The sequence below is a fragment of the Conger conger genome, chromosome 1, assembly GCF_963514075.1.
Source record: "Conger conger chromosome 1, fConCon1.1, whole genome shotgun sequence".
Lineage (NCBI taxonomy): Eukaryota > Metazoa > Chordata > Actinopteri > Anguilliformes > Congridae > Conger > Conger conger.
Window position 1 is genome coordinate 45,902,437 of NC_083760.1, and position 26,741 is coordinate 45,929,177.

General features: G+C 39.3%; 1 protein-coding gene across 2 annotated transcripts; it reads left to right on the forward strand.

Moving 5' to 3' along the window:
- Nucleotides 1–26,741, forward strand: g2e3 (G2/M-phase specific E3 ubiquitin protein ligase). 2 transcript variants are annotated; one of them, XM_061223068.1, is made up of 14 exons: nt 1–619; nt 1,024–1,121; nt 1,335–1,436; nt 4,109–4,233; nt 4,872–5,040; nt 8,731–8,837; nt 13,276–13,392; nt 15,910–16,034; nt 16,526–16,625; nt 16,929–17,230; nt 18,022–18,203; nt 19,278–19,450; nt 19,770–19,981; nt 23,550–26,741. In XM_061223068.1, the coding sequence occupies exons 1-14, from the start codon at nt 574–576 to the stop codon at nt 23,807–23,809; spliced, it is 2,118 nt and encodes a 705-aa protein (XP_061079052.1). In that variant the 5' UTR covers nt 1–573; the 3' UTR covers nt 23,810–26,741. The 2 variants fall into 2 exon arrangements, with proteins under 2 accessions (XP_061079052.1, XP_061079128.1); XM_061223144.1 differs by lacking the exon at nt 1,024–1,121.

Below are 26,741 nucleotides of genomic sequence, written 5' to 3' on the forward strand. Positions count from 1 at the left end.
ATGTAAGAGGAGATGTATACAGCTAGCCAAGGCGAGTAGCTAGATCTTATTGAGTAGTAAGATATCTAAATTATACGGCCGATTCGGGTTTTTCTTTTCTTTTGTGTGTGTGTGTAGCTATCCAGCTCACTGAAGCCTTTTAAAGTAAGTTAATCTTAGCTGTACATTAAAGTTAACATACTCTCTTATAGCTACAGGGTTATATCTTATGCACGGTCATTTGTCTAGCTACCATACGAATAATTGGGTAAAATTAGACAGCTAGATAGATAGGCATTTACTTAGCTAGCTATCGAGAACACGAAAATGAAGTTATGTAGCTATCTAGACTATGATGATCGCTTCATTTTTTTCTATGATAACTTTATTTATTGCACGCGTTATTAACAGTCGACTGCTAGTTTAGCAACAGTTTGCAAGCGATGATAGTTAGCTTCGGTAACGACGTTTCCCAGCAGAACATCATAATTGTGTATGCGTGCTTACCACGGAGAAAAACATCCATTGCCTATCGACGTCAACGTACTTTAGCTAGCTAACTTAACTTAACCTGCACCGAAAACGCATTTAACTATGAAGAGGATACAGCGTTCAGATGATGAAAACGATGCACAACAATGTAAGTAAATTCATTTTACTTTATCTGGAGATCATGCTGGATTTTCACAGATGTGTTTTCTTGTTATTTGTGATTTTAATATTCTCTGTATGTATATTAACATAGCTAGCTAGCCAAGTTGGCTATATTATGTTAGCTAGCTAAAGTTTGTAACCAAACTGTGTTAACGATAGCTAACGTTAAATTAGCTGTGCTTTACCAAACTTGAACTAGCTAACTTATTTTTCGTGACCATTTTGGTTGCTTCCATGTTTTAGATTAACGCCAACTAACTGAACTATTTTTAAGTAGCGTTTACAGGCATATCTTAAGGAACTTAAACATCCTCATGCTACTTCATTGGAAAATACAAGGAGTTGTTTATGACAATAATCTGCACTGTTTTGTTATCGCCTGTTTTGAAGGCTGTGTGCTTTGCAAGCTTTCCGAGAATTCCCCAGACAAATTCGGGGAGAAGATCACACTACGACAGCACGGACTAACTGTGCATTATTTTTGTCTGGTGAGTGTTGGGCATAGGTTTTTAAAACATTTCATTATTTATTCGCGAAATGCACTGGAAGCAGTTATTTTAATGTTCATCAGTAAATGGCTTTGCCTTTTCTTATCTCCACCTGAATATAGTGAAATGTTTTGCATGATATCCATGGAAGCACTGATAGTTTGGTCTGTACTAAGTCAATTGTTGTTATTAATGTGTCGAAAATGTTCACAGTTGATGTCCAGTGGAGTGTATCAACGAGGACAGGAGGATGAAGGAATCCATGGGTTTTTAGTGGAGGACATCAAACGGGAGGTCCAACGATCCAGTAGGCTGGTGAGTCTTCATTGGCACGAAGACATAAGAAATAACTCCACCCTGGATCCAGACTGACAGGGAAATGATCGAGTTTTTGCATCACAGAAAATAATTTTTCCTTACAATAATGTTGTGGAACGGAAATGGTATAGAAAGGATACTGAAATAAATCTGCATTTTTGGTGTTTGCTACAATCCCACATTATTTATTTTGTACAGAGCAGCTAATGCCAGCCCAGGGCTTGAGAGGCACCCAAAATAGACAACTATCCTTTTCTATAAGATGACTTAAATCTCAGGACGTGTTTCTGAGAGTAGATCATAAGATACAAAATGTAATGTGTTGAGAATACATGTAACGGATGTAAAAATAATGAAGTTTATTTGTCTCATGCCGGCTGTGTCTTGGGACACAAACTTAATTTAAAAGACAATAACGCCACCTAGTGTTTTAAAAAAATGTTAGTCGATGCATATTTCTTGTGTTGGAGCTTTTAATATGAAATGAAATTGTTTTGAATACGAAAAGTAATATCGGCAATTTTTCACTCAATTTGCGTAAAAACCATGCATTTTCATTTTCAAGTTAATGTACGCACTTTATGATACTATTAAAATGTAACTGTAGAGTCATTTCATAGTCATTTTTTCTTGTAATTGTTTAAATGGAAAAAACACATTTTAAATATCCGCATTATCCATCACAAAAATTAAATTGGCCCTTTATTTCATTTTCATGTTTTTGTGACATAAATGAAATGAGATGGCAATGCTTCCGTTTGCATGATCATTTTCACTTGGTCAAGCAAAAACCCTGCTAAAATTGGAATTGATAATGCAAACCCTCATTTGCATTTTAATTTTCAAAGATCAGAGACCTGTCAATCAAACTGCATGGGCAGGGGCTCGAAGCAATGGGTGTTATTTATAAATTATTTAGATATCAATTATTGAAATTGGCAAATTCTTTGATAGGTAGAGCAACCTGTTGGATCAATCTTTATCAAGATGTACAACAAACAATTTATTTTTATTACAACACAGATCCACATGTAATCTAGTGAAAGGTTCAACTACAATGAAGACATGAAAACAATGAAGTTTACAGACGTAGACAAGTAACCGTCACAAGAGAAATTAATGAAAGAAAATACAGAACCACGGCTTGTTTCCTCCCAAAATGAGTCCCCAGAAAGCCAAAGTCAATGCTGAAAAATCAGGAGAATTTTCATATTCCAATATGACCAGGGATGAATTGTAGAATGCCAGACCAAGGTGCAGGACTTGCTAACTTCCAACTCAAAAATAACTAATGAAAGACTCTATTTTATCTAGGTGAAGCAGGGGTGGGACATCCCTGCATCCCCTCGCCCATACATATTAATTAATGATTGGGGGGGTGAGGGGGTTTATATAGGATATCTTTCTTTATGTATTGCTTACAACACATTAAGCTTTTAGGGAAATTAACCCTCTTCTCGTGAGCATTATGGTGACTTTGAATGTTAAGGACTACTTTGGGAGTGACAGCTATGGCTATTAATTAAATAGTTGTGACCACTATGTGGAGAGACTAGATCAATATATAATATAGATAGAATGCACAACAAAAGTACCATGACAAATCTTGAGATTAAGGACATCCTCTAAATGCAAGTTCAACGTGAATGCAGTTCAGCCGGAAAAGAGCATATTGCACAGCTCGTCACTAAGGGTATGATTGGACAAGTTGCCTCTTAAAGGGCACCTGTACCCCAAACAAGCATGTGCCTAGCTCTGTTCAATATATCATGAAAATAACTTTTCTCATTCTCGTAAGCTAAATAATTTGCACATAACAACATATTGAATTAATTTTATCAGACTACTTTGGTCCCAGTGAGCAGACATATTGCTGAATACTTGATGAAGGACAAAATCATTGTCAGAGCCAGGAGAGAAAGACGCTTATTTTATCGCCTGTATTGCCAGGACATTTGAGTGCAAAATGGCAGAGTGCAAGGCATATGGTTGTCGTAATAATAAGATGATTAACTATGAGAAAGTACTCTTGCATGCCAAAGCCAGTGACAGCGGGGAAAAAAATGCTAATTCTCTGCATGATACTCTACTGTGTTTACTGTGGAGTATCATGCAAAGCATTTGCATTGGATTTAGCAGTTTCCTGTTTGAGCTGTCAATGACTTGATGTCACATTGAAGTCCCCTGTCAAGCGATACTTGACGTGGTTAAACAAGTTTAAGTATAAGTATGCCGGTATGCCTGACTTACTTAGCTTACAACAATGGGAAATGTTATTTTTAGGATATATTGAACAGATCTAGGCATATGGTAATATAGTCTGTTACAGCATAGATGAGAGGCACACGGTCAAAAACACCGCAGCTCATCTGAGATCTGATTAGAAACATCACTTGTATTATTCATATTGTCTTTGAAACGAAATTAAGCGAAAAACCACATGAATGGATTTTAAGGGAAAATGACAATGTCAAATGATACCAAGTTACTTAATATAGTCATTATGTAAAATATTCATGTAATATATGTGATTTATTTTATTTACCCATCTCCTTATTTACGTATGTACGTATTACTTCATTTGTCACATGTAAGTAATGAAGTATCTTTGAAGTATCTAATGAATTTAGAATATTTTGGGCCTGGCTAACATTTTGTTCAATCTTCAGCGATGTGGAGTTTGCAAGAAGAAAGGTGCCTCTGTTGGATGCAGTATCAGAAGATGTAGAAAGACGGTCCATTTGCCTTGTGGAATTAAAGAAGAATTTGTCTTCCAGTTCACTGGCCTTTTTCCGTAAGTGTTACTTAATGTCAACAAGCGTTGAGATGTTGATGGAGGAATAGTATTTCATGGTATTTCTGTGAAAAAATATAACTGATTTTGAGGACCTAATGTAATTTTGAAATGCAAACAACTGCTGATGAAAAAAGAAGCTGGTCATGTATCACACTAGTATCAAAAACCAGTTCCTCTTATTGGTTATTTAGAATATGGAACAGCTGTACAATTACATTACATTATTGGCATTTGGCTGACGCTCTTATCCAGAGCAACATACAGTTGATTAGACTAAGCAGGAGACAATCCTCCCCTGGAGCAATGCAGGGTTAAGGGCCTTGCTCAAGGGCCCAACGGCTGTGCAGATCTTATTGTGGCTACACCGGGATTAGGACCACCGACCTTGCGTGTCCCAGTCATTTACCCTAACCACTACGCTACAGGCCGCCCCACAATTAGACAGTGACAAATGTATGATTCATTAAATGTATGATTGACACTGCAGTCCACCAAACCCTGTTTAGAAATGGTTCTTGTGTATGACTTCCTCTGACAACTGGTACAGGGAAATGAATATTCACAAAGCTGGTCTTCTCTTCAGTGAGGCAGCAGCAGTGGGCAACGCCGACACTGACGTCCCTTCCTGTCCATAGGTCATTCTGCAGAGAGCACCGTCCCACCCAGAGTCAAGCGCTTTTATCCCCCATCTGCATGCCGCTGTCCTGCTCTGTGTGCCTAGACACCATTGAACCTGTCCTCTCTTACTCCGTGCTGAAATGTCCCTGCTGCCATAGTAGCTGGTTCCACCGGGATTGTGTACAGGTTTGCCTTCTTCTTAAGACTTTTTGAAACCCTTTTTTTCCCCCCATAGCACAGCACAATAATGTAATCTTCGAAGTAATTTAGCTGCATACCTTAAATCCTCAAATTGTGTCCTTGGTCTTTTATTTACTTAGGCTGCACAAAGCACAGGCCTTTATTTGGGGCAGGCTTGTATTCGAGGCAGGCCTTTATTAATTATTAGGCTTCTGTTGTAGAATTTTATTCTTAGAAATAAAGTAAAAGGCTACACTTAAAGTGGGGCAACACTGTTCAACACTTCCTGTAACCATTCAGAAATCAATTAGTTTAGGCTAATCAGGAAACACTGTTTGGTAAGTCATAGTGTCAAATATTCTCTAACACAATAAATCACATTTTAATGTGAATCCATAAAATAACAACTTGCCAGACACGCCTTCATGAACAATAACAAATTACCGTAGATAACAGCAAGTTAAGGATCTTTTTTTCCTAAAGTGCGTTTTATTGTGAGACATGCGTTTCGTTTGGAGCAGCATACCGGTAGGCTAACAAAAGATTTTCGCTTTGGTTTGGGATTTAATTTACTTTTGGACTGTTTGATTCTATTGCTAAATGTTGGGACTGATGGGCACTGAAATCTGGGGGGTATTTGATGGTTCACTGTTAAGTTTTATGTAGTTGAAAGAGTCAGGATTTCCACCCGTCTGTTTATTGCGAGCCAAGGAAGCCACTTTCATTCATTCATTGAACGTGCGCTGTGCTGTAAATACATGGAAACCTTATTGCGTAGCCAAGTAGCCTAAATTGTGTTAATTTTCAATTTTGCCTGATTTACTTTTCATTAAATTCGTAGGCTGGAATGCCTTGCGGCAGCAATTGTGTTTAAATGTATACTGCTTCAGCCTTTGGCAAGCTACTTAGAAGTGGGCGGCAAGCGACTGGTAGCTTGAGAGCAACGTGTTGGAGACCCATGGTGTAGGACAACGAGTTTCATTGGCAACAGTATTAAACCAACCAACAATTTAAAATATTAAGAAGAGCTCTTTTATTTAATTGAGTTAAATCGAAACAATGTCTTCTAGTGCTCATGGACTGATAGCCCTACTTGTAGGCAATATTACCCCGGCTTGTATTTGGGGGCCGGCCTTTATTTGTTCGAATCGGCCACGCCCCCGGCTATTATCCGAGGCCCGGCTTCAAATAGAATCCCGGACACAATTTGAGGATTTACTGTATTTCATTTCACAGAATATGTTAACTTGAAATGCATTCAGTGACCACTTTGTACACCCGCTTGTTAATGCAAATATTGAATCAGCGAATCATGTGGTAATCTCAGTAACTAAAAGCATGCGCACATGGTCAAGAGGTTCAGTTGTTATTCAGAATCGGTAAAAAAAATTCGACTTTGACTGTGAAATGATTGTTGGTGCCAGACATTGTGGTTTGTGTCTCTAAAACTGCTGATCGCAGGAACAGTCCCTAATTTACTGACACTTGTCATCTCAACCAGGAACATGACAATAAGTTAAGTGTATTCCAATCGACTCGGCAAAGGAAGGTCCTACCCAGTACTAGAAAGGTGTACCTAATAAAGTGTTTATCAAACTTATCTAAATACTTTAATGCTTAAGAGCTGTCTCTTGATGAGGTTTTTGTATAATAAGCATCTTTTGAGTTTACTGCTTTGTTGCTCGTATGTGTACTATCTGATTATTTACTTTTAGATCGTATCGGGTTAGTCCTTCAGTTTCTTTAATAAAGTCAAAACTCCACTGTCTCTTACATTAACATATCTTTAAAAAAAATAATTGTAATTATATTGGATGTTATGCACATCACGTAGCCCAACTTTGCAAAATGCGTAAGTTTTCTGCGCATGCAATACGTAATGCTCCTTCACCATACAAAATAAACCAGTGTAAACGCAGCACCTAGCCTGCTGTTCATTGTTTCTCAAACCTTGCCTTGACCTTGCCCCTGCCCTAAAAGATTATTATTTTTTTATTTGTATTTAATCCCTAGTTGTTTAATTCTGTAACCTAAGAAAGTTAAAAGGTGAAATATGGTTAATTTCAGAATCCAGCAATTTTAACAATCAACACCCTGGTTTAACATTCATGAAAGAATGAAAGAAAGTGCCAAACCCCAAAACGGTCCCACAAAACTGAAATTAAAGTCCAAAGACCAAAAGGCTGTATCTTCCTGAAATCTGATGGAAAATTTTGAGAATTGTCAGAGCAGCTATTAGACAGAATCCTCTGTGTACACCAACAGCAGCAGATCAACCCCCAGTCTTGACTCCCTGGAAGCCCCTAAACAAGGAAGGCCCACATTTGATGTGCTTAAAAAGGGAGGGAGAACCTTGCCCTCAAAGCACAGCTGGAAATTGGGAGAGGCAGAACTAACTTGGCTGAAACTGGCAATCTAAGAATTAAAGTTCACTTATGTTGTTAGAAGCAGGACTGAGCAGTATGTTATTGTCATCAAAAGATTTGTGTCCAAAGAGACCAAACATGAATATTCTACACAGTTCTACACAGTTACACAGGTACACAGTTATTGTACATTACATGTCATTTGACTTACGCTTTTATCCAAAGCACCTTACAGTTGATTTAGACTAAGCAGGAGACAATGCTCCCATGGAGCAATGCAGGATTAAGGGCCTTGCTCAAGGGCCCAACCGCTATGTGGATCTTATTGTGGCTACGGGGATCGAACCGCCGACATTGCGGGTCCCGGTCATGTACCTTAACCACTATGCTACAGGCCGCCTTATTGTCTATGAAAAGAGTTTCCTTCTGCTTTTAACAATAGAGGTGTGATGTTGACAAATAATTGCTAAATACAGTCAGTTGCAACCTGCACCTTCAAGAAACATGGGTTCCATGTAATGAAGCGTTTATTTTCACTTGAAGCTGAAATTTCTTTAAAAAATGCATATTTCAACAGTCAGGATTCTCAATTAGTAAAAATTAATGTTTAACAAAATAATAAAACCGCTTATTTTGAGCTTCATATTATTAATACTTCAAATGAATGAATCCTGCTCAACATGTGCTGCACACCGTAATGATGACAAACAGATTATGAGAAATTGTATTTATGCACTTCATTGCAGCAGCGGTGAGAATCTTGTAGACGGTGGGCCGCCGCCACTGAATGAATGTAGCGGAAACACAAAGGAATGGAACTGTGACCCGTCATCAGTAGGATACTTGATAACAGTTGTAGTGGAAGTTCAACATTTCCATGTAGATAATTTGACAGAGAACTTAAAACATGCAGAATGATGTAGTATCTAATCTTCTTGAGCATTTTTCTGGTGTGTTATTACTGAGCTATAATTAACAATTATTCATTGAATTATGCATCATGAATAGAATATTGAATGATACTCTGTATGCTATGGTTCAGTGATTTTATTTTAGAACCACTCTAGTTAAGAATCAGCTAATTCAGTTGATAAATTCCAGAGCTTTTCTCGCTGTTTGTAAATAGAAAAACAGAAAATAATAGGGAAGAGACATTATTTTTTGTGTTTTTTTCAGTTTCAGCAGCTGTGCCTCTTTCAGCATTTACTGTACATAGGCCTGTATGGTTATTTGTGCATTTCCCTGCAGTTAAGTAATTTAATTACAAGTGGCTCGGTAAATCAAGAGCTTTAGATGCTTCACTAATATTCTGACATGCTCTTCTCTCCAGCACCAGGCCTATAGTGCTGCATTGTTCTTCTTCAAGTGCACCATCTGCAGCAATAAGGAGCAGTTTCAGCAAGAGATGCTGCGCATGGGAATACACATACCAGAGAGGTAGCCCCATCTTTTCTTTAGCTGTAACATTTCATTCACAGTTTTTCTCCAGCTTATATTTAAATTACTGTATTGAGTAGCACCACCAAGCCTGATGCTCAGCCGTGATTTTGCTTTGCTCAATTTGTGAAAGCGTGTCGGATACAGTAAAGCGAATGTGGCCAGAGAGGGACAAGCATGGTCGGAGTACATAAACAGAAAATTTACAGCTAAATCATCAGCTATTTTAGTTCATTACGTGAGTCATAAATGGCAACAAAGTGAGTTAATTAGGCTAGCCAGCTAGCTTTAATGCTACACTAAAAATGGCAGTAACCATATTAATGCTGGCTAGTTAACTGGATAGCCAATAGTTACCCTTTTAAAAGTAGTTTGTGATCTACCTGGCTGATATGGGATATTTTTCATTGCACGACATGACAGAATATGCAATCTTGCTAGCAAGATAATAATTTGCAAATACCCTGTTGATGGCAGACAACTGCCGTCTCCTTAAGATTTGACTGAAGAAATTATCGTTGAAATGGAAAACAATGATGCTCACTATACTTTTAAATCATGCATTGTTATGCATATTAGCTATGACAACAAAACCTTATCAATGAACGGCAAAATACCACTTTTTGCCAGTAGATGGCATCCCTGTATAAGAAATGGGGTGTTTGATTTTATTTTTACTTTAGTTAGCTAGTGGGCTGAATTTAATGCAAAAACTCAGTCCTCAGCCAAGGGCTTTATTTTTAATGCATATTACATGACCTATGAAGTATTAAAGAAACCTCCTAATCTAAAAACTGTTCAAACTCACAAATAAAAACTGTTTTAAGTTAAATGTTTCCATTTGCTGAAAGTCTGAAGACAGGAAATTAAATTTATCAGCCTCCTCTCCATCAAGGTATCAGCACAGATATTTGACAACATGCTACAGCCCTGTAGTTTATATTAAATTTGTGCAGAACAAGTCATTGTATAAACTTATTTGTACCCAATTATTTGCATAGCACTAACATGGCAGCGTATTATTATTATTTTGATGAATTCAACAGATACAAAATGTATGTTACATACAACATTATAACATGTAATCCTACAGTGCAAATCAGTGATTTGTGGGTGACACTATCTTTGGGTGACTGTGAATGCACAGTAGTTAACCATGACTGATTGGTATATTGGTAAACTTTTGGACAAATATTTATCACATGGAGCCTCCGGGCAAGGACTAGCAGGCTGAGGGATAGCTTTGTCCATCAGGCTGTCAGGAAGCTGAGCCTCTTCCCCTCCCTCCCCCCCCCCCCCGCTCCGCTCCGCTCCCACTGACTCTGGACTAATGCAACCCCACCTCCCCTCCCCTCCACACACACGCACACACACACACACACACACACACACACACACACACACACACACACACACACACATACATGCATACATACATGCATATACATACTTTGGCCACTTTATTTGCTTACAGGGTACATTGTACCATATATTTTAAATCTGGTATTTTATTTTTATTTATTATTTATATATAGTTTTGTTGAATTGTTTTTGTCGTGTTATGTTGTCATTTGCTGTTTATTTATTATGCACCGTGGATGAGAGGGAAACGCAATTTCAGCCCTTTGTATGTCTACATATATTGGATTGACAATAAAGCCGACTTTGACTTTGACTAGGCCCATATACGTACATACTATAGGCTTTATATCTATATTTCATCCAGAATGACAGACAGTAGGCCTATGTGAATGACGTAATGGCAATATAGTCTATACTATATTGCTATTATTAGAGTATATTATAGCAATATACCCTATAGTACCATCTATACTCAATATTCACGCATTAAAGTATATATACAATATTTACTTTAATGTAGGATCTCTGAATTAATCATAGTAGTTTCCAGTTTTCTCCAAATTAGCCGATTGTACCCTATCTATTCCAATTGCCCATGTGTTAGCTAGGGATACACTGCCTACTGCCTGTTCATCGGCGGCCCTGATGGATCAGGTCAATGGCCGCATCTTCATGCCGTTATTCTGGGCCGCTCGGGTTGCTGTTGTATGTGGCAATCTCACTAACCCCCCCATAGAAATAAGCTAAAAATTTGTTCGCTTTGGCTGCCTCGTCCTCCACTGTCTGTTTCTCTCGCTCAAGCAAATCTCTGTAAATTCCGGCTCAAAACTGTAAGGTTGTATTTCTCCATCAAAATTGAAAAGCTTGTCCTCTACTGCAGCAATCGGCATCAGCAATTGGATGCTGAGGGAACGAATCCGTTGTAATTAATCACAGCAGCTTGACTGTCACCATTGCGTCATGTCTGATGGCAGCATCAAAGTTAGAGAATCGCTGAGGTTCATTTCTCGATGGTTGATGCGCGTGATTGCCTGGTTGGGTGGCCGTCCATAAACCACTGCGTTCAACGGTGGAGTTTGAGCACCCGTTACCTTCTGGGTAACAGGCACTGGACATGTTTGTTTTGAGAAGTTTTCCCTTATCTAGGCTACACTTAGGGTGATTTTTAAACACATAATTTAAGCATTTAATCCAAATAAACTCAAGTGAAAAAAGTGTGACAGTGCTCCTTTATTGATAGGAGAACGTAATCTTAACTAATGCCACTCATGCTGTCAAATCAATTCAATTCATTTTTATTGGGATGGGCGCTTTTGTTCCAATGCTGCCAAAGCAGGTAACTGTGAAATACAGCAATAGATTAGGGTTAAAGATAAAACAAATAAATAATAGAAAAGGGGAGAAAAAAAATAGGTAGAAAAATGGAATAGTAGAATAGTATTTGTAATAAAAAGAGTAGTAATCACATTTTATACTGCTATACACAGTCAAATTAGCTAGATGTATTTGAAATACAGTGCAAATGGAACAGCAGGTGTTTTGATGACTCACTGACCAAAAAGGCTCCTGTTATTTTAAGTTGTCTTGGAAACGTATAAACATTAGCATGACTCAGTTGGTATGATATACTTAGCGACAAACCCGGTGATCTGTGTTATTGCATCGCATGTCTATCTTGGGTTGCATATGTTGACATTATACATTCTTAATTTATCAAACTTAATTTATCAGACTCAGATCACTTGGCTTTCTTCTCAGACACTCACTTTTCCTTCACTCTGTTCCAGTTTTGCGGTCGTTTGTATACTCACTGTCGCGGATCATTGGTTACATGTGCAGCGCTTCAGTTGATTGACCAATAAAGAAACAGAATCTCAACCGAACCACTTTGTCATTTGACATTCTTTGCCCTGGTACCAACGCTTGTGGGCCAGCTATGTTGAAAGACTGATACAAGATGTGTGGTCACAAATGAGAAACATGGCTATGTTGGAAATAAAGAATACTTTAGAAAAGTACAAAATAAGGACATTTTCTCTAACTATAATTGCCTATACACTTACATTGCACTACTCTAAGATTGAGTTATTTGAGAGGTTTGTATCTTAAACAATCTGCCCAGTGTACAGTAGACATTATAGATGGCTGTCGCATGTTGTCAGAGATCTGTGCTGATACCTTGATGGAGAGCAGGCTCATGTTAGCGTTAGCACTAATTCATTTAATTTCCTGTTTTTTGAGACTTTCAGCAAATGCAAACATTTAATTTAAGACATAATTTTTCATGACATGACTAAAACATTTTTATTTAATTATTGACAAATTTAATAAAATTTTCAAACTTTATTTTGGGCTATCTTAATAGTTAAATGTCAACATTGTAAATCAGATAATAGCCTAATTGCCAAATTACAGATTTACATTTACATTGTGCAGTGCAACCTCACAGTTGCAGATGGCTGTAGTTCAATCCCTGTAGTTTACATCTAGGCATGCTGGCACGCATGTCAACGAATTAACCCGGATTAACACTTCTGTGAACCTAACGTTTAAAACTCAGTTCCCCTTTGCCTTGATGAACTGATCGTGCTCTTTCACATGATGCGCCATCAAATGCTTTATAAGATTATATAAAATATTGCCAAATTGCTGACCTTTTGCTAGCTCTACACTGTCCGCTAGCACCGCACATGTTGTTGTTTGCCTGAGTACCGTGAATGAGCCATCATCACATGATAAATTATGTGGCATTGGACCGGTGCATAGACACGCGTACTGGCCGATACCCGATCCAGCTTTTTGGGCTGTATCGGAGGCATTTCCTATACTGGTATCGGTATCGGAACAACTCTACTAAAAATATTATTTGAATGGGATGTGTTTATGCAAGCAATGACACAATTTTTGGAAATTGCCTCTAATCTTTTATATTTTAAGTCTGTCTACTATACAATGGTTTGGGTCACAAATGTAAGCTAACTGGGCTGCCTCTATGAATGGCTTGTGATTTGGGGCTTTAAGCTTAAGTCTCATTAGCACATAAATCAGTAATTGAATGGAAGTTTGTGTCTTACAGGGATGCATCATGGGAGCTTGAGGAAAATGCCTATGTGGAATTGTTGCAAGTGTATCAGCACTGTGATGCCCTCAAATGTAGCTGCCATGGTGGCCGGCAGTACAGTACACGCGTAGGGTAAGCCGGACTCATTCACTCCCACATTTTTCATGATCTCATCTGGCTAGGGAATAGTCACTCAAATTTTGCGTATGTAGAATGTAGGTAGATTTATCAGTTACAGCTTGCTGAATCGGCCTGGATCTAAAGACGTTGATAATTTCAACATTTTGAACATTTTTCCTTTTTCTTTTTGCCATGCTGTTGATGTCTGAATCAGCACCATTATTTACAGTATTTATAGTGATGCTCCCATCAATGGAACCAGGTGATTCTTGTTCTGCAAGTGTCAGCATTCATTGTTTGCTCTTGTGGAGTGTGACAATGACAGTGAACCAGTTTGGCTTGGCATTAATTCTTCACTGGATTGATGTTGCATGAAATGCTTTCCTGGGTGAGTCAGATGAGTCACAGGGTGAGAAACTACATTGTCTGTTTGGTATTAAAGGCACTAAACTGCCTAGGAAACTGTATAGCCTATGTTTGGAATTTTGATAATCAAAATTAAGGCAAGCTTTTGTGTGCCACAGTACATCACCCTGTGAGGCCATGTGAATAAATTTTTAGCATTCAGTGTAAATATTTATTTAGCAATATCACAGTATGCCTGCCATCCTAATTAGCAATCCATGGCTAAATAATCAGTGCCGGCAACTGGCTGAAAAACTGTAAAAAGCTATTAAAACTATGGCATATATATCCCTTCACATAAGAATATCCTGATAATTTCTTAAGCAAGCCATCTCACCCGCTAATATTAATGTTTGCTAGCTAATGAGGTACTTGTGTAATTAATAATAATAATACATTTTATTGCTGAAGCACCTTTTGCAAGCTCAAAGTGCTGTCCATTATAAACATTTTGAAAAGAAAATCCAAAACACAACACAAATAGCAAGAGTAAAAACATGAGCAGGCAATAAAAACAATGTTTACAAGGAACCAGAAGGGAGGAGAATAACCCCCAATGACCAGAGAAACATGCCATGTGTGATGACCAGTGTCATAGGCTTTCCTAAAAAGATTTTATAAAATTGCTTTAACTGTGTTTTAAAAGACTGGATTGATTTAGAAGTCCTTATGCACTCAGGTTATTCCAGAGCCTGAGTGCTGCAGCACTAAAAGCCCTGTCACCCATAGTATGGAGTTTGGTCGGGGGTACAGCACTAATAGCCCTGTCACCCATAGAATGGAGTTTGGTGGGGGGTACAGCACTAAAAGCCCTGTCACCCATAGTATGGAGTTTGGTCGGGGGTACAGCACTAATAGCCCTGTCACCCATAGAATGGAGTTTGGTGGGGGGTATAGCACTAAAAGCCCTGTCACCCATAGTATGGAGTTTGGTGGGGGGTCAAGCACTAAAAGCCCTGTCACCCATAGTATGGAGTTTGGTGGGGGGTACAGCACTAAAAGCCCTGTCACCCATAGTATGGAGTTTGGTCGGGGGTACAGCACTAAAAGCCCTGTCACCCATAGAATGGAGTTTGGTGGGGGGTACATCACTAAAAGCCCTTTCACCCATAGTATGGAGTTTGGTCGGGGGTACAGCACTAATAGCCCTGTCACCCATAGAATGGAGTTTGGTGGGGGGTATAGCACTAAAAGCCCTGTCACCCATAGTATGGAGTTTGGTGGGGGGTACAGCACTAAAAGCCCTGTCACCCATAGTATGGAGTTTGGTGGGGTGTACAGCACTAAAAGCCCTGTCACCCATAGTATGGAGTTTGGTGGGGGGTACAGCACTAAAAGCCCTGTCACCCATAGTATGGAGTTTGGTGGGGGGTACAGCACTAAAAGCCCTGTCACCCATAGTATGGAGTTTGGTGGGGGGTACAGCACTAAAAGCCCTGTCACCCATAGTATGGAGTTTGGTGGGGTGTACAGCACTAAAAGCCCTGTCACCCATAGTATGGAGTTTGGTGGGGGGTACAGCACTAAAAGCCCTGTCACCCATAGTATGGAGTTTGGTGGGGGGTACAGCACTAAAAGCCCTGTCACCCATAGTATGGAGTTTGGTGGGGGGTACAGCAAGTGTGCCAGAACCGGAGGAGTGAAGAGGGCCTGAACATCATTATTTGTGAATGACAGTTATTGCACTGAACTTGTTTACTTCTTTCGATAGTTTTAGAGGTATTTGTGGACTGTTCTTGAAACGTAGGCCTATATTAGAAATATAACACTGTTGCCCCCGACTGTTGGAACATTGCAAGTATTTCAGACAGCTCTGGATTAGTATGCTCACATTTGCCACCTGGTCGTGGTTGTGTGCACAACAAGTGGTTACTGTGGAAAAACAAAAATGTATAAATATAAAGAAAAACAAAATGTGCAACCATTTTCTTGTTGAAATTGTGTTGTGGAATTTGTACCAAATTCTTGTTGAACGGAACATTTGACTGTTGAGTGGAACTGGAGTTCTTGTGTAGAGTATTGTTATGGAGGCAAGCTGTCAGATTATGGAAGTGAAAGGTAGGAAAATGTATCAGACATTAAAAAAAACTATATGAATAAGTCCTCATTCTCTTTCTTTTGCAGGAAGTGGGAGATTGTGCGCTGCAAATTCTGTGGCTCTAGGGGAACTCATCGGGAATGCTCTTCCCTCAAGCTCTACGAGGACAGATGGGCCTGTGTTGACTGCATATCTGCAGTTAATGGAGATGGTGAAGTGATGGGGATTGGGATCCCTCCTGGGGTAGGGGATGTCTAGTCTGTCATGTCACCTGGGAGCTAGTGTGTGCTTAAAGGGGCAGTTCACATAAATATGAAATAAAGCTTAGTGCCCACTTACATGGAGTGCTATCTTTCCATCTTTCTCTGCAAGTTTTCTATACCACTCACCTTGAGCTGGCAGACCTCAACTGGATAAAAGTTTTTTGTGGCCTCAAAGCTCCGAAAATGTAAAAAAACTGACAACATCTCATTCCACCTATTACGCTACCATTACTCACATACAGTGAGGTCCATAAGTATACAGTGGTGCAATTTGTGGTATTTCTGTTCTCCATGACATTAGATTTGAACTGAAACCATTAATATGAGGTTAAAGTGTAGTCACCTTTATTTTGAGGGTATTTACATCAATACTGGGTGATGCTTTTTATACATAGTTCTTCTTGACTTCTAAATGTTAAATGTATGCATTCTTCCACAGATGCATTACCAAAGCTGAGGTCATCTCGGTCAGAGCTCATGAAGGAAAGAAGATCACTAAAAAGATCGTCTTCCTTTCGCTCCAGTCTGGTCCGTAAAAGGTGTGTTTCGGAACGTCTTACACAGCATTGCATGTGTGATGTGCTATCTGTGTGTACTGATAGATTGCTATTAAATTTATGTAAGTGCATGTCCTAATCACATAAGAGAGAGTGCAATGCCCCACGATGTAGACCTCAGCCTTCAGTTTCAGTTTCTATTGTTTAAATGTGAATATGAATATTCCCCTTTTGGAATTGCAACCCAGTGAGCAACATTCTTAGTTTAGCATTCTGTACATTATGACATTTTTCAGGGGACATTCACTTTAACTTCTGCTTCTGAACTGTGAAATTATTCCACAGGTCCTCTATGCAGGCGAGTTCTCCCAGGGAGATCTTGTGTAGGCTTGCCAGACAGATCTCTCTGGTCCAGTCCATTCCTGTGGTGATGAAAGGAGATGGGGCATTCAAGGCTGCCTTAAGGTTTCTTAGGCATCCAAATTTCACCCCATACCACGGCCTGGCCGTGAGATTCACTGGTGATGAGCAGTGTCACAACAGTGAAAACCTACGCCGATTTATGTGGTTGCTAGTGAATGAAATCCAGAACTCCACACTCTTCGAGGGCCCTGAAAATGCAAAGAACCTGATGCTGAACTCACAGGGTAGGACATGGCCAACAAACATGAATGAGGTCAACTGATCAACACTGGTGCTGTCATTATTATGCAGTGCAGTCTAGGTATTTCAGCAGTTTGGTCAATTTCTGTTCTTTTGGCTCTGTACTCCAGTAATGTGCTGGACTACAGTGCCAAAAGAACGGAAATTGTACCAACTGACCAAATACATACGGACTGCACTGTGTATGTAACTATATGATTAAAAACAAAAAATAGCTTTATAAATCACTCTATATGACTACTAAATATTTGCCATAAACTGAATGATTAGACTACATGCTATTGAACCTGGTGATGGCTTACAAAAGTGACCCAGATCTCAATATAACAAACGGATGTTTTGTATTGCCTGTAAAGCAATAGTTATGTTCCAATAGTTATAATAGTAAATATAGGGGTGGAATATACGCATATGTAAATAACTAGAAATGTTCGTATTTTATTACACAAACCGTAAAAACAACACATAACCTATTAGAATGTCATCCTGTAATTTGGTCAATTACATTGGGAAAAAATCTTCCTGAACCATCATCTTCATCAGTAGAATGAAGTACTGTATCAAGTCATGATACTATCTCCTCCATGTTTCACAGAGAGGTGGTATGGTTTGACTCAATGGCTTTCCTTTCTCCAAAAAAACTATTTCACTCTACTGTTACCTTACTTTAGGAGGGCAGTGTCTAATTTCTATTTGTATATATTGAGTGTTGCATGAGTGAATATCAGCAGGTTGGAAAAATATAAATGGTAAATGTGTTTTTTGTTCTGCCCAGCTCTGCGGGATGACCTGTACTTCGATGCGGGGTGCTTGCTGGCCCTTAGCCTGGTCCATAGGGGACCCCCTCCATGCTTTTTCTCCCGTGCGCTTTATCAGACCCTGTTCCACTCACAACAAGACTCTCCACTCACCCTGCAGGTCCTAGGGAACACACTGTTTGCAGCCAAAGTCAAGATGGTAAATCTTGTACATTTGACATGTTTTTATTTGAGCAGCTTTGAGTCCTGAAACACTTGAAGGTAATGAATAGGACAATGTTAAATATAATGTGCACCAATATGCCATTTTAGGGTTTAATACAAGAAAAGCCATGTTTTTGTACTTCCTATTGTTCAGTATTTCAGCATTGATTTCTGCACCACCCACTCCAACCTAATTTCATGAAAGATTTTGAAAAGATCTAGAGACTGTTGTGTGTGAAAATCACAGGGGATCAACAGTTTCTGAGAAACTCAAACAACCCTGTCTGGCACCAACAATCATTCCACAGTCAGTCATTCCACATTTCATTCCCATTCTGACATTTGTTCTGAACCAACAACTGATCCTCTTGACCATGTCTGCATGCTTTTATGTATTTAGTTGCTGCCACATGATTGGCTGATTTAAATATTTGCTTTAACAAGCTGGTTTACAGGTCTAACAAATAAATTGCTTGCTGAGTGTACATTCAAAAGTACTCCTCATTAAAAAAAATTTGAATACTTTTATTATATTTATTATATATATATATCTACTTGCATTGATGCAATTCTTTCATAGCACATCTATCATGTCATTTTTAAGCTCAATAAACATAATATTTGACCCATTTGTCTGACACTGAATTCAGTGCGAGGTGAGAATTAGAAGTCTAAAGTATCGCAATTTATGGGACGTGCTATGGAATGATGCTGACAACTTGAAATGCAACTCCTGTTAATGCAGGCAAATGTCTAATCTTAGAAGATGAATCACATTGAACTTAGACTTCCTATTAATAATGATAAACTCACTTAAACTAAATAACTTGTACTGGTGCAATAAGTTTGCACAGTACATTTAAAAAAGAGGGCAAGTCGTGTGCAAGGCAAGTCTGAATAACCACATAGAATATGTACAACTTCAACTTAGAAAAAGTTATTTAAGCTGGTGCAAACACCTGCCTGAACAGGGCCGTATGTGTATAGGACAGCTTTTAAAAAGTATTTTATGGAAATGGATTACAGAGGACTGCATCCCTGATTGAGGCCTAATTTTCTCTTGTTTCAGATCAAGGATGCAGAGTCTATAGAGGAGCTGAAAGAGGCAATCTTCTCGGCCTCAGAATACCTGGAAGTGGCTGGATGTCTTCGGAAAGTTGTCAGCCTTTCTGACAAAGATATGCTAGTGGAGGATATGTTGAACTTCCATCTAGTTACTCGAGTTCATTTGCCACTTCAAAGGTTGGTGCTTTGCAAATGCCGATTTTCTTTGCTGAATTCTGATTAAATGGTATGCAGTTTTCAAAATAAATTGCAGATGCATTTATTTTGCCTGAAATGAATTGAAAGATTTTTTTAAATGTTTATTTATTTATTTAATATTTAAACTGAGCAAGAATGTGCTTGCATCAAATAGTCTTAATAGTCAATCCCAGTTTCAAATGTACAGTAACCACATTACTGTAGTATTTATTATAATTTTTAGTATAAAATGCTTTATAATTAACGTATTTTAATTATGGTTGCATGGTTAATTTGATATTTTTTGTATGTATTTTAGATTTCGGGAGGGGCTGAAAACTCTTGGTCTGTTTGATCAAATCCAGATGGATCCTGAGGCATTTTCAACCCTATTCTGCTCTCCTCCCCACAAAATATCAGCTGATTCTGTTGCAAACCTTTTTTCTGTCCAGTTCTCTGATGACGAGGACAAGAAAACAAAAGAAACCAGGATGGCGAGTTTCTGGAAGCAGTATCTATTAGAGTGTGAAGGTACAGTTTTTAGCAATATTGTAGATTGAACTTCTGCTGTATGTCTAAAGGGACCGTTTACCTGCTGTCAAAAAGAATGAGGCATTTGTTCCCCAAAAAATGTTTAAAAGAGGCTGGTATCCTGTTTTTGGTTGTTTATATCACAAGGGAGCAAGGAGCAATATGAAAATGTTAGCCTTGTCCCAGGAGGCAGGTTGAAACCATTGACCCACACTTTTTTTCCTTAGGGGCGGGTGGAGTATTTGGACAAAATTAGCATTTGTTATGGATATTAGGATTTTTATAGATACGTGTGTCATCCGATTGATTATCTATCTGTTATCGGCGGGGCAGCTAGAGGGGCGCATATTTCAATAAATATATGTAATTCATTAATTAATTTACAGTGGGCTCCAGAATTATTGGCTCCCTTGATAAATATTCACAGAAAACTCCAAAATAATACCGTTATTGAAATAAATTTTACATGTGTTGAGTAGTGTGCTTTATTAATGATTCAATGGATTCAACCAAAGTCTTAGAATTTTTAAATAAAAAATGGATTTCCCCAAAGTTTCACAACTTCACAATATTGTGCATGAATACATAAAATGGATTTGAGCCATATTTTATTTCAGTTTAATGATATAAACTGCATTTTCAAATGCAAGCTGTGTTCACTTAAGCAGTCCAGCTATTTTAACAATGCTATAAAAGAAAATGAATACCCAGAGCATACAAAAATATGAAAGAATCTAGCTGCGTCTTTCACAATTTCAGAGGCATTTAGCAGATGCAAAGTGCATAAGCAGGTATACGTACGTGTACTGAAAACCGTAGAAGAAAGTACTGTTCTAAGTACCATGAGTGACCACATACATACGGAGTCCACAACTTCGACCCTGTAGGGTTACCTGTTGAGAAAAAAACGAAACAAACAAGCAAAAGCTGTTCTGGCAAATATGAAGCTAGCAATAATAATGAAACCAGTATACAGTCATTACATTACGTAATGTATAACACTCTTATCCAGAGCGACGTACAGTTGATTAGACTAAGCAGGAGACAATCCTCCCCTGGAGCAATGCTGGATTAAGGGCCTTGCTCAAGGGCTGTGCGGATCTTTGTGGCTACACCGGGGATCGAACCACTGACCTTGCGAGTCCCAGTGTTAACCACTACGCTACAGGCTGCCCTAAAATAAAAAAAGTTTCATATTGTTACAAAGTTGAAAGACATTGGCTATGTCCACACAAATATACATATTTACACCCACGATTGAACCCCAATTGCATTGTTGGTCATGCATTTTGTTAACCAAAATAAATGCAAAACACCTTAAAATGTTTTTTTATTTTTTGAAGGCACAAGTGATTTATTTATTATACTCAGAACATAAACATGCACACATAATAAATAAAAAATACTAAAATGACTTTACTGCTGTACATGCAAAACAAATGCATGATTGCTTGAGCTCATGTCCGAGTCCAATGCATCACGGCTGTAGTTTGTACAGGGGACCTCTACAAATGGCCTTTGAGATGGGCCATATATTTAATGGGCCACGTTTAACCCTCAGCTCCTGCATATTCTGTGATCCATGAGCAAATGATTATCTTGCTAACTAGCGAAATATTAGACAGGTTATGCTGGTATTTTATGGAGTTAACATGACAAACTGCACAATGTTATTTTCAACCAGCAGATTCCACTGTTTGACATCACCTTGCGACACAGTTGGATTAAAAAAATAATAATGATGCATCGATTTTTATTTTTTAATCCAACTCTTACTTATAGTTGAGGCGGGCCGCCTGAACAAAACGGCCCTACCTCAACTATAAACCACTGTGGGAAACGCTGCGCTTCCCTGGCAGAAACTGAATGAAACGCAGGGGGTTGTCATCTGACCAACAATAATATTGCTTTCAGTGTGGATGCTTAAATTCTGCAGTTTCAAAAGAATACCAAAAAGACAAACTACTTCGGCCTGGATGTTATGCTGACAGGGGATGTAATCATTGGAAGGCTGTGGACTTGAATATGAAGTGAGAGGAACAGAGTCAAATGAGGACTTTTATCTGGATTTAAATACTTATTGAAATCAGAGTCGCCGATTCCCACAGTCTCCACAATGCGCGTGCGCATGGGTCATAGTTTGCATAAATGTGTGCATGTTTTGAAGTTTGTTTTTATGAATCCCAAATCCAATGGGAAAATGCCATACATGTTTGTGCGTACGCAATGTTTTTAATTGAGGCCCCAGGTGTTCAGCACCTGACTTTCACTGGGAGTACTGCAAAAAATAAATAATTAAAATACTGAGCAGGTACTGCAAATATGATCGCCTTCTTTACTACCTGTTAACAGCTTAATAATTACGATGATTTTTGTTTTCCAACTCTGGTACACATAGCCTAATATGTGTACAATGTAGAAATTTTGGCAAATCTAAAATGGCCATGTTAAGTCACTATTCACCTAAATATGCAAACACTGCAAACTGTATCTGTGTTCACTTCTGCTCAGTACCTTGCTTGTCTACTTACACTTTGTTCTAAAATGTGTTCAGGACATTTCTGGGCGTGACGGTTTTTTCTTTGTGGGCTATATATCTGAAAAGTATGTGGACAATAGAATAGTGCAAGTCGTAGCGTGTTTGAATTGAATTCCACCACTAGAAGTTGTTTTACGGATACAACTGCAGTTTGTGTACTGTACAATAGATCAATATCATGGTCAAAGAGGTCTAATCTTCTGAATGGGGAAGGCAAGTTTGATTTACAGGAGAGACCTTCAGCTTAGCTGCAATAGATACAAAAAGATAGACCATGATTCTAAATATAATGAAAATAACGTGCTTAAGTTACACAATGATGCCATGCTTCCAGGCAGGCTAGTGCAGACTGAAACTGGTGACAGCCTGACTGGTATGAATGAGCTATTGCGAAGAGGTCTGACGGGCATGTGTGATCTGACAGGCATGTGTGGTCTGACAGGCTTTTCAATGTATGATGGGGCTGAGCGAGCACCAATGTTTCACATTTGATGTGAGCCGTAACAGGCAGCCAGTGGAGGTCAGTGAGCAGGGGGGGTGTAATGAGTGTCTAGGGACAAGCTGCATCACCGACGAGCTGGGTTGAGTCGGTGGTGAGGAAGGGACAGATTCTCCGGATGTTGTACAGGGAGAATCTACATGCCCGGGTCACCACTGTGATGTTCTCACAGCTGGTTGTCCCTCACCACTGTTCCTTGCACTGGGAGATGAGGTCATCATGGTGTCCCCTAGCATTATTATTATTATTATTATTATTTTATTTTATTTTTTTTAGGTGACAGCAAAGAGCATCTTATCTATTGTTTTGCAAGGATGAAAGTGCAACATAAATGTTATTGCCATTAGTCAGATAGTTACGTTGAAGGTTATGGGTCAGATGTTGCCACAAAGTGTGTCCTGTAATGAATGAAAACTTTCCATGCTACCGTGCTTTCATGCTCCTGACCTCTGACAGTCGGGAGCACGGTAGTGTGGAGCATGGAAGTTCACGATTTCAGACTGTCACTGATTGTGTTTGATTTCTTTCAGTGGGAAAGAGCGTGACATCACTGGAGGAGGTCCTCATCTTTGCCACCTCAGTGGATGTGGAGCCAGCATTGGGATTCAGCCCTGCCCCCAGCATCTCCTTCCAGCATTCGGTGGATTCTGTGGACTTGCTTCCCCAGCGTCAGCCAGAGAAAAACCACCTACTACTGCCAGTTCTCCGCTCCTACCAGCTCTTTAAGCGCCACATGGAGTATGCGGTCTCTGCATACAGGATGCAGGAAGATTCTCTGGCCATTTCGTGACCCGTTTATCCACTGTTAACTTCCATGTGCATTAAAGAGGTCTAGGAGGCCAGAGGTCCTCACAGCATACAGCAGAGGGACCTATAGTGTAGATCAGTTCAGCTAGCACATCTCATGGAAATTCACACCAGTAAAACTACAAACTGAGAATAGTCACGTTTTCAGCACTACCTACAGGGTACATGCAGCTATTCTGGCACAATATCAGAAATACGATTGCATGTTTTAATATATACGTCTTCAAATAGCTATGCTCGCATAAGGAAGGGAGAGTTACACAATTTGTGTTTAGTCTATGGGTGATGGTGATTTTTGGGAAATAATGCTGAAGCGGACTGGCTGTGTAAGCACAGTTGTTTTGAATGCCCTGTTAGCATTCCATACTGGTTTTATTTCTGAAAATGGAGGCAGTGCCTGCTATTTCTTAGGACTGATTTATCTCTACAGGTTTTGAGGCTTCTCATATGATATTATATATGTTGTATATATTCAGTATACAAAGTGGTAGTCTGGATACTGTTTTCTTTTGATTTATGTTTTTGTAAATATAATGCATCTTGTGAGGCAGCACGGATGGTGCAGTGGGTATCACTGCCGCCTCACAGCAAGGAGGTCCTGGGTTCGAATCCCCGTCGGCCGGGGCCCCTCTGTGCGGAGTTTGCATGTTCTCCCCGTGTCTGCGTGGGTTTCCTCCGGGTACTCCGGGTACTCCGGTTTCCTCCCACAGTCCAAAGACATGCACGTTAGGCTGATTGGAGAGTCTAAATTGTCCGTAGGTATGAGTGTGTGAGTGAATGGTGTGTGTGCCCTGTGATAGACTGGCGACCTGTCCAGGGTGTATTCCTGCCTTTCGCCCAATGTATGCTGGGATAGGCTCCAGCCCCCCTGCGACCCTGATCAGGATAAGCGGGTTCAGAGAATGGATGGATGGATGGATGGGTTTTGAGGCTTCTCATATGATATTATATATGTTGTATATATTCAGTATACAAAGTGGTAGTCTGGATACTGTTTTCTTTTGATTTATGTTTTTGTAAATATAATGCATCTTGTGAGGCAGCACGGATGGTGCAGTGGGTAGCACTGCCGCCTCACAGCAAGGAGGTCCTGGGTTTGAATCCCCGTCGGCCGGGGCCTCTCTGTGGAGTTTGCATGTTCTCCCCGTGTCTGCATGGTTTCCTCCCACAGTCCAACACAGACATGCAGGTTAGGCTGATTGGAGAGTCTAAATTGCCCGTGGGTATGAGTGTGTGAGTGAATGGTGTGTGTGCCCTGTGATTGACTGGCGACCTGTCCAGGGTGTATTCCTGCCTTTCGCCCAATGTATGCTGGGATAGGCTCCAGCCCCCCTGCGACCCTGTTCAGGATAAGCGGGTTAAGATAATGAATGAATGAATGAATGAATGAGTGAATAATGCATCTTGTTCCATTTGTCTTGTCACATTGAATTCACATTGCATTTGTGAGGACGCTGTTCATGTTCAGTTGCATTTGCTTTATGTTTGGATTGAGGATTGGTGCAATGATCTTCTAAAGTTTGTTTAGAATATCATTGCTCCAATCCTTGTCCATATTTAGACTTTTGACCAAGTTTAGAACTGATAAATGTCTGTCATTTGCCCAAAAATGAGATGAATGGTCTTCTTTGCAAACATTCAATTTATTCATATGTATGTACATAACATACGTATGATTGTATTTAAGTACTTAAGTGCAAAAGGGGGATATTTGAAATCATCATGTTCTGTTCTGCAAAGTGTCACTATGAGAGTTCCATGGTATAGTTAAAATGAAGGGAGGACGAGTGCAGGACTAGTGCAGACTGTTGGAATGAGCTCCTGCAGCCATAAAAATACAGGAACCCCATAATGCCACTGGATTATCTTTATGTCTCTGACTGTCCATTTATGAGACGGCTTCAGTGTCCAGTTTCAGTGTCTCTACCTTGTCTATATTTATGCTTATTGTGGATTGCAGTATATTCAATTATCTGTGTTGGGCTTGTGCTTCCTGGGGTGAGTAGACATCACAAATGTGAGTACATCCCATATGTATTCGTATAACAACACACCACTACTTTTTGAAGCATCTTTTGTATTATGTATTAAGGCTTTTAAACCAAATCAGAGTTAACATGGCTCAACTTTAATAATGCTATTGACATAGAATCATCCTTTGGGCTTTGTTTTTTATTATTCTTACCTCAGATTTCCAAATCATTTGTTTCTAGCAGCCCTTGTTTCTACTTTGTTTTTTTTACCTGAAGTGTTTAAAGTATGTGCTTCCACATGTATAAAAATGCATTTCATGCTTGAAACCATTTTATTTTCTGTTGTATTTGATGTTGATTTTTAAATTGGTGATGATTAGTAAATCTCCAAGTCAGACATGTCGAACTTTGCTAAAATCCTGAATAACCGTATGCAGTAATACTGTGAAATTGCACAATTTTGGGAGACTTGTACTGCCTCTACGAGGGAGTGTTAGACAACTGAGAAGTGAACTTCTGAGGCTTTTACAGACAACACCGCACTGGAATTATGGACCCAAAACAATTTCACACCGTCCAGGTTGGACTATATCTCCAGCAGCTTTTGCAATGCACTACAATAAAGGACAGTCCCAGTGTCCCTGACACAGCGTCAGGAGTGTCAGCATCTGTATTATCTACCTACCCACAGTAAGAAGTCAGTCTCACTTGTCCTGCCCTTACTAAATGCATCATCACCTTTTCGTGTCTCATATTTTAACACAATTGTGAAAATCTTTGCTTTTAAATCTTCAGAGGCGATAGAGGCATCTTAATTGTCTTGAGCTGATCTTTTCACTCCACTGAAATTAATTTACATTCGCATGCATACTAATGGTGTACTGTACATGTAAAAGCACAGTCTTAAGAAATGTGTTAATAAAAATGTGTTTACGCCATAAA

Coding starts and splice junctions, on each gene's coding strand:
- g2e3 (XM_061223068.1), top strand. CDS start 574: ATGAAGAGGATACAGCGTTCAGATGATGAAAACGATGCACAACAAT. Junction 8,838..13,275: donor GGAATACACATACCAGAGAG/GTAGCCCCATCT, acceptor TGTGTCTTACAG/GGATGCATCATGGGAGCTTG. Junction 16,035..16,525: donor ATCTGCAGTTAATGGAGATG/GTGAAGTGATGG, acceptor ATTCTTCCACAG/ATGCATTACCAAAGCTGAGG.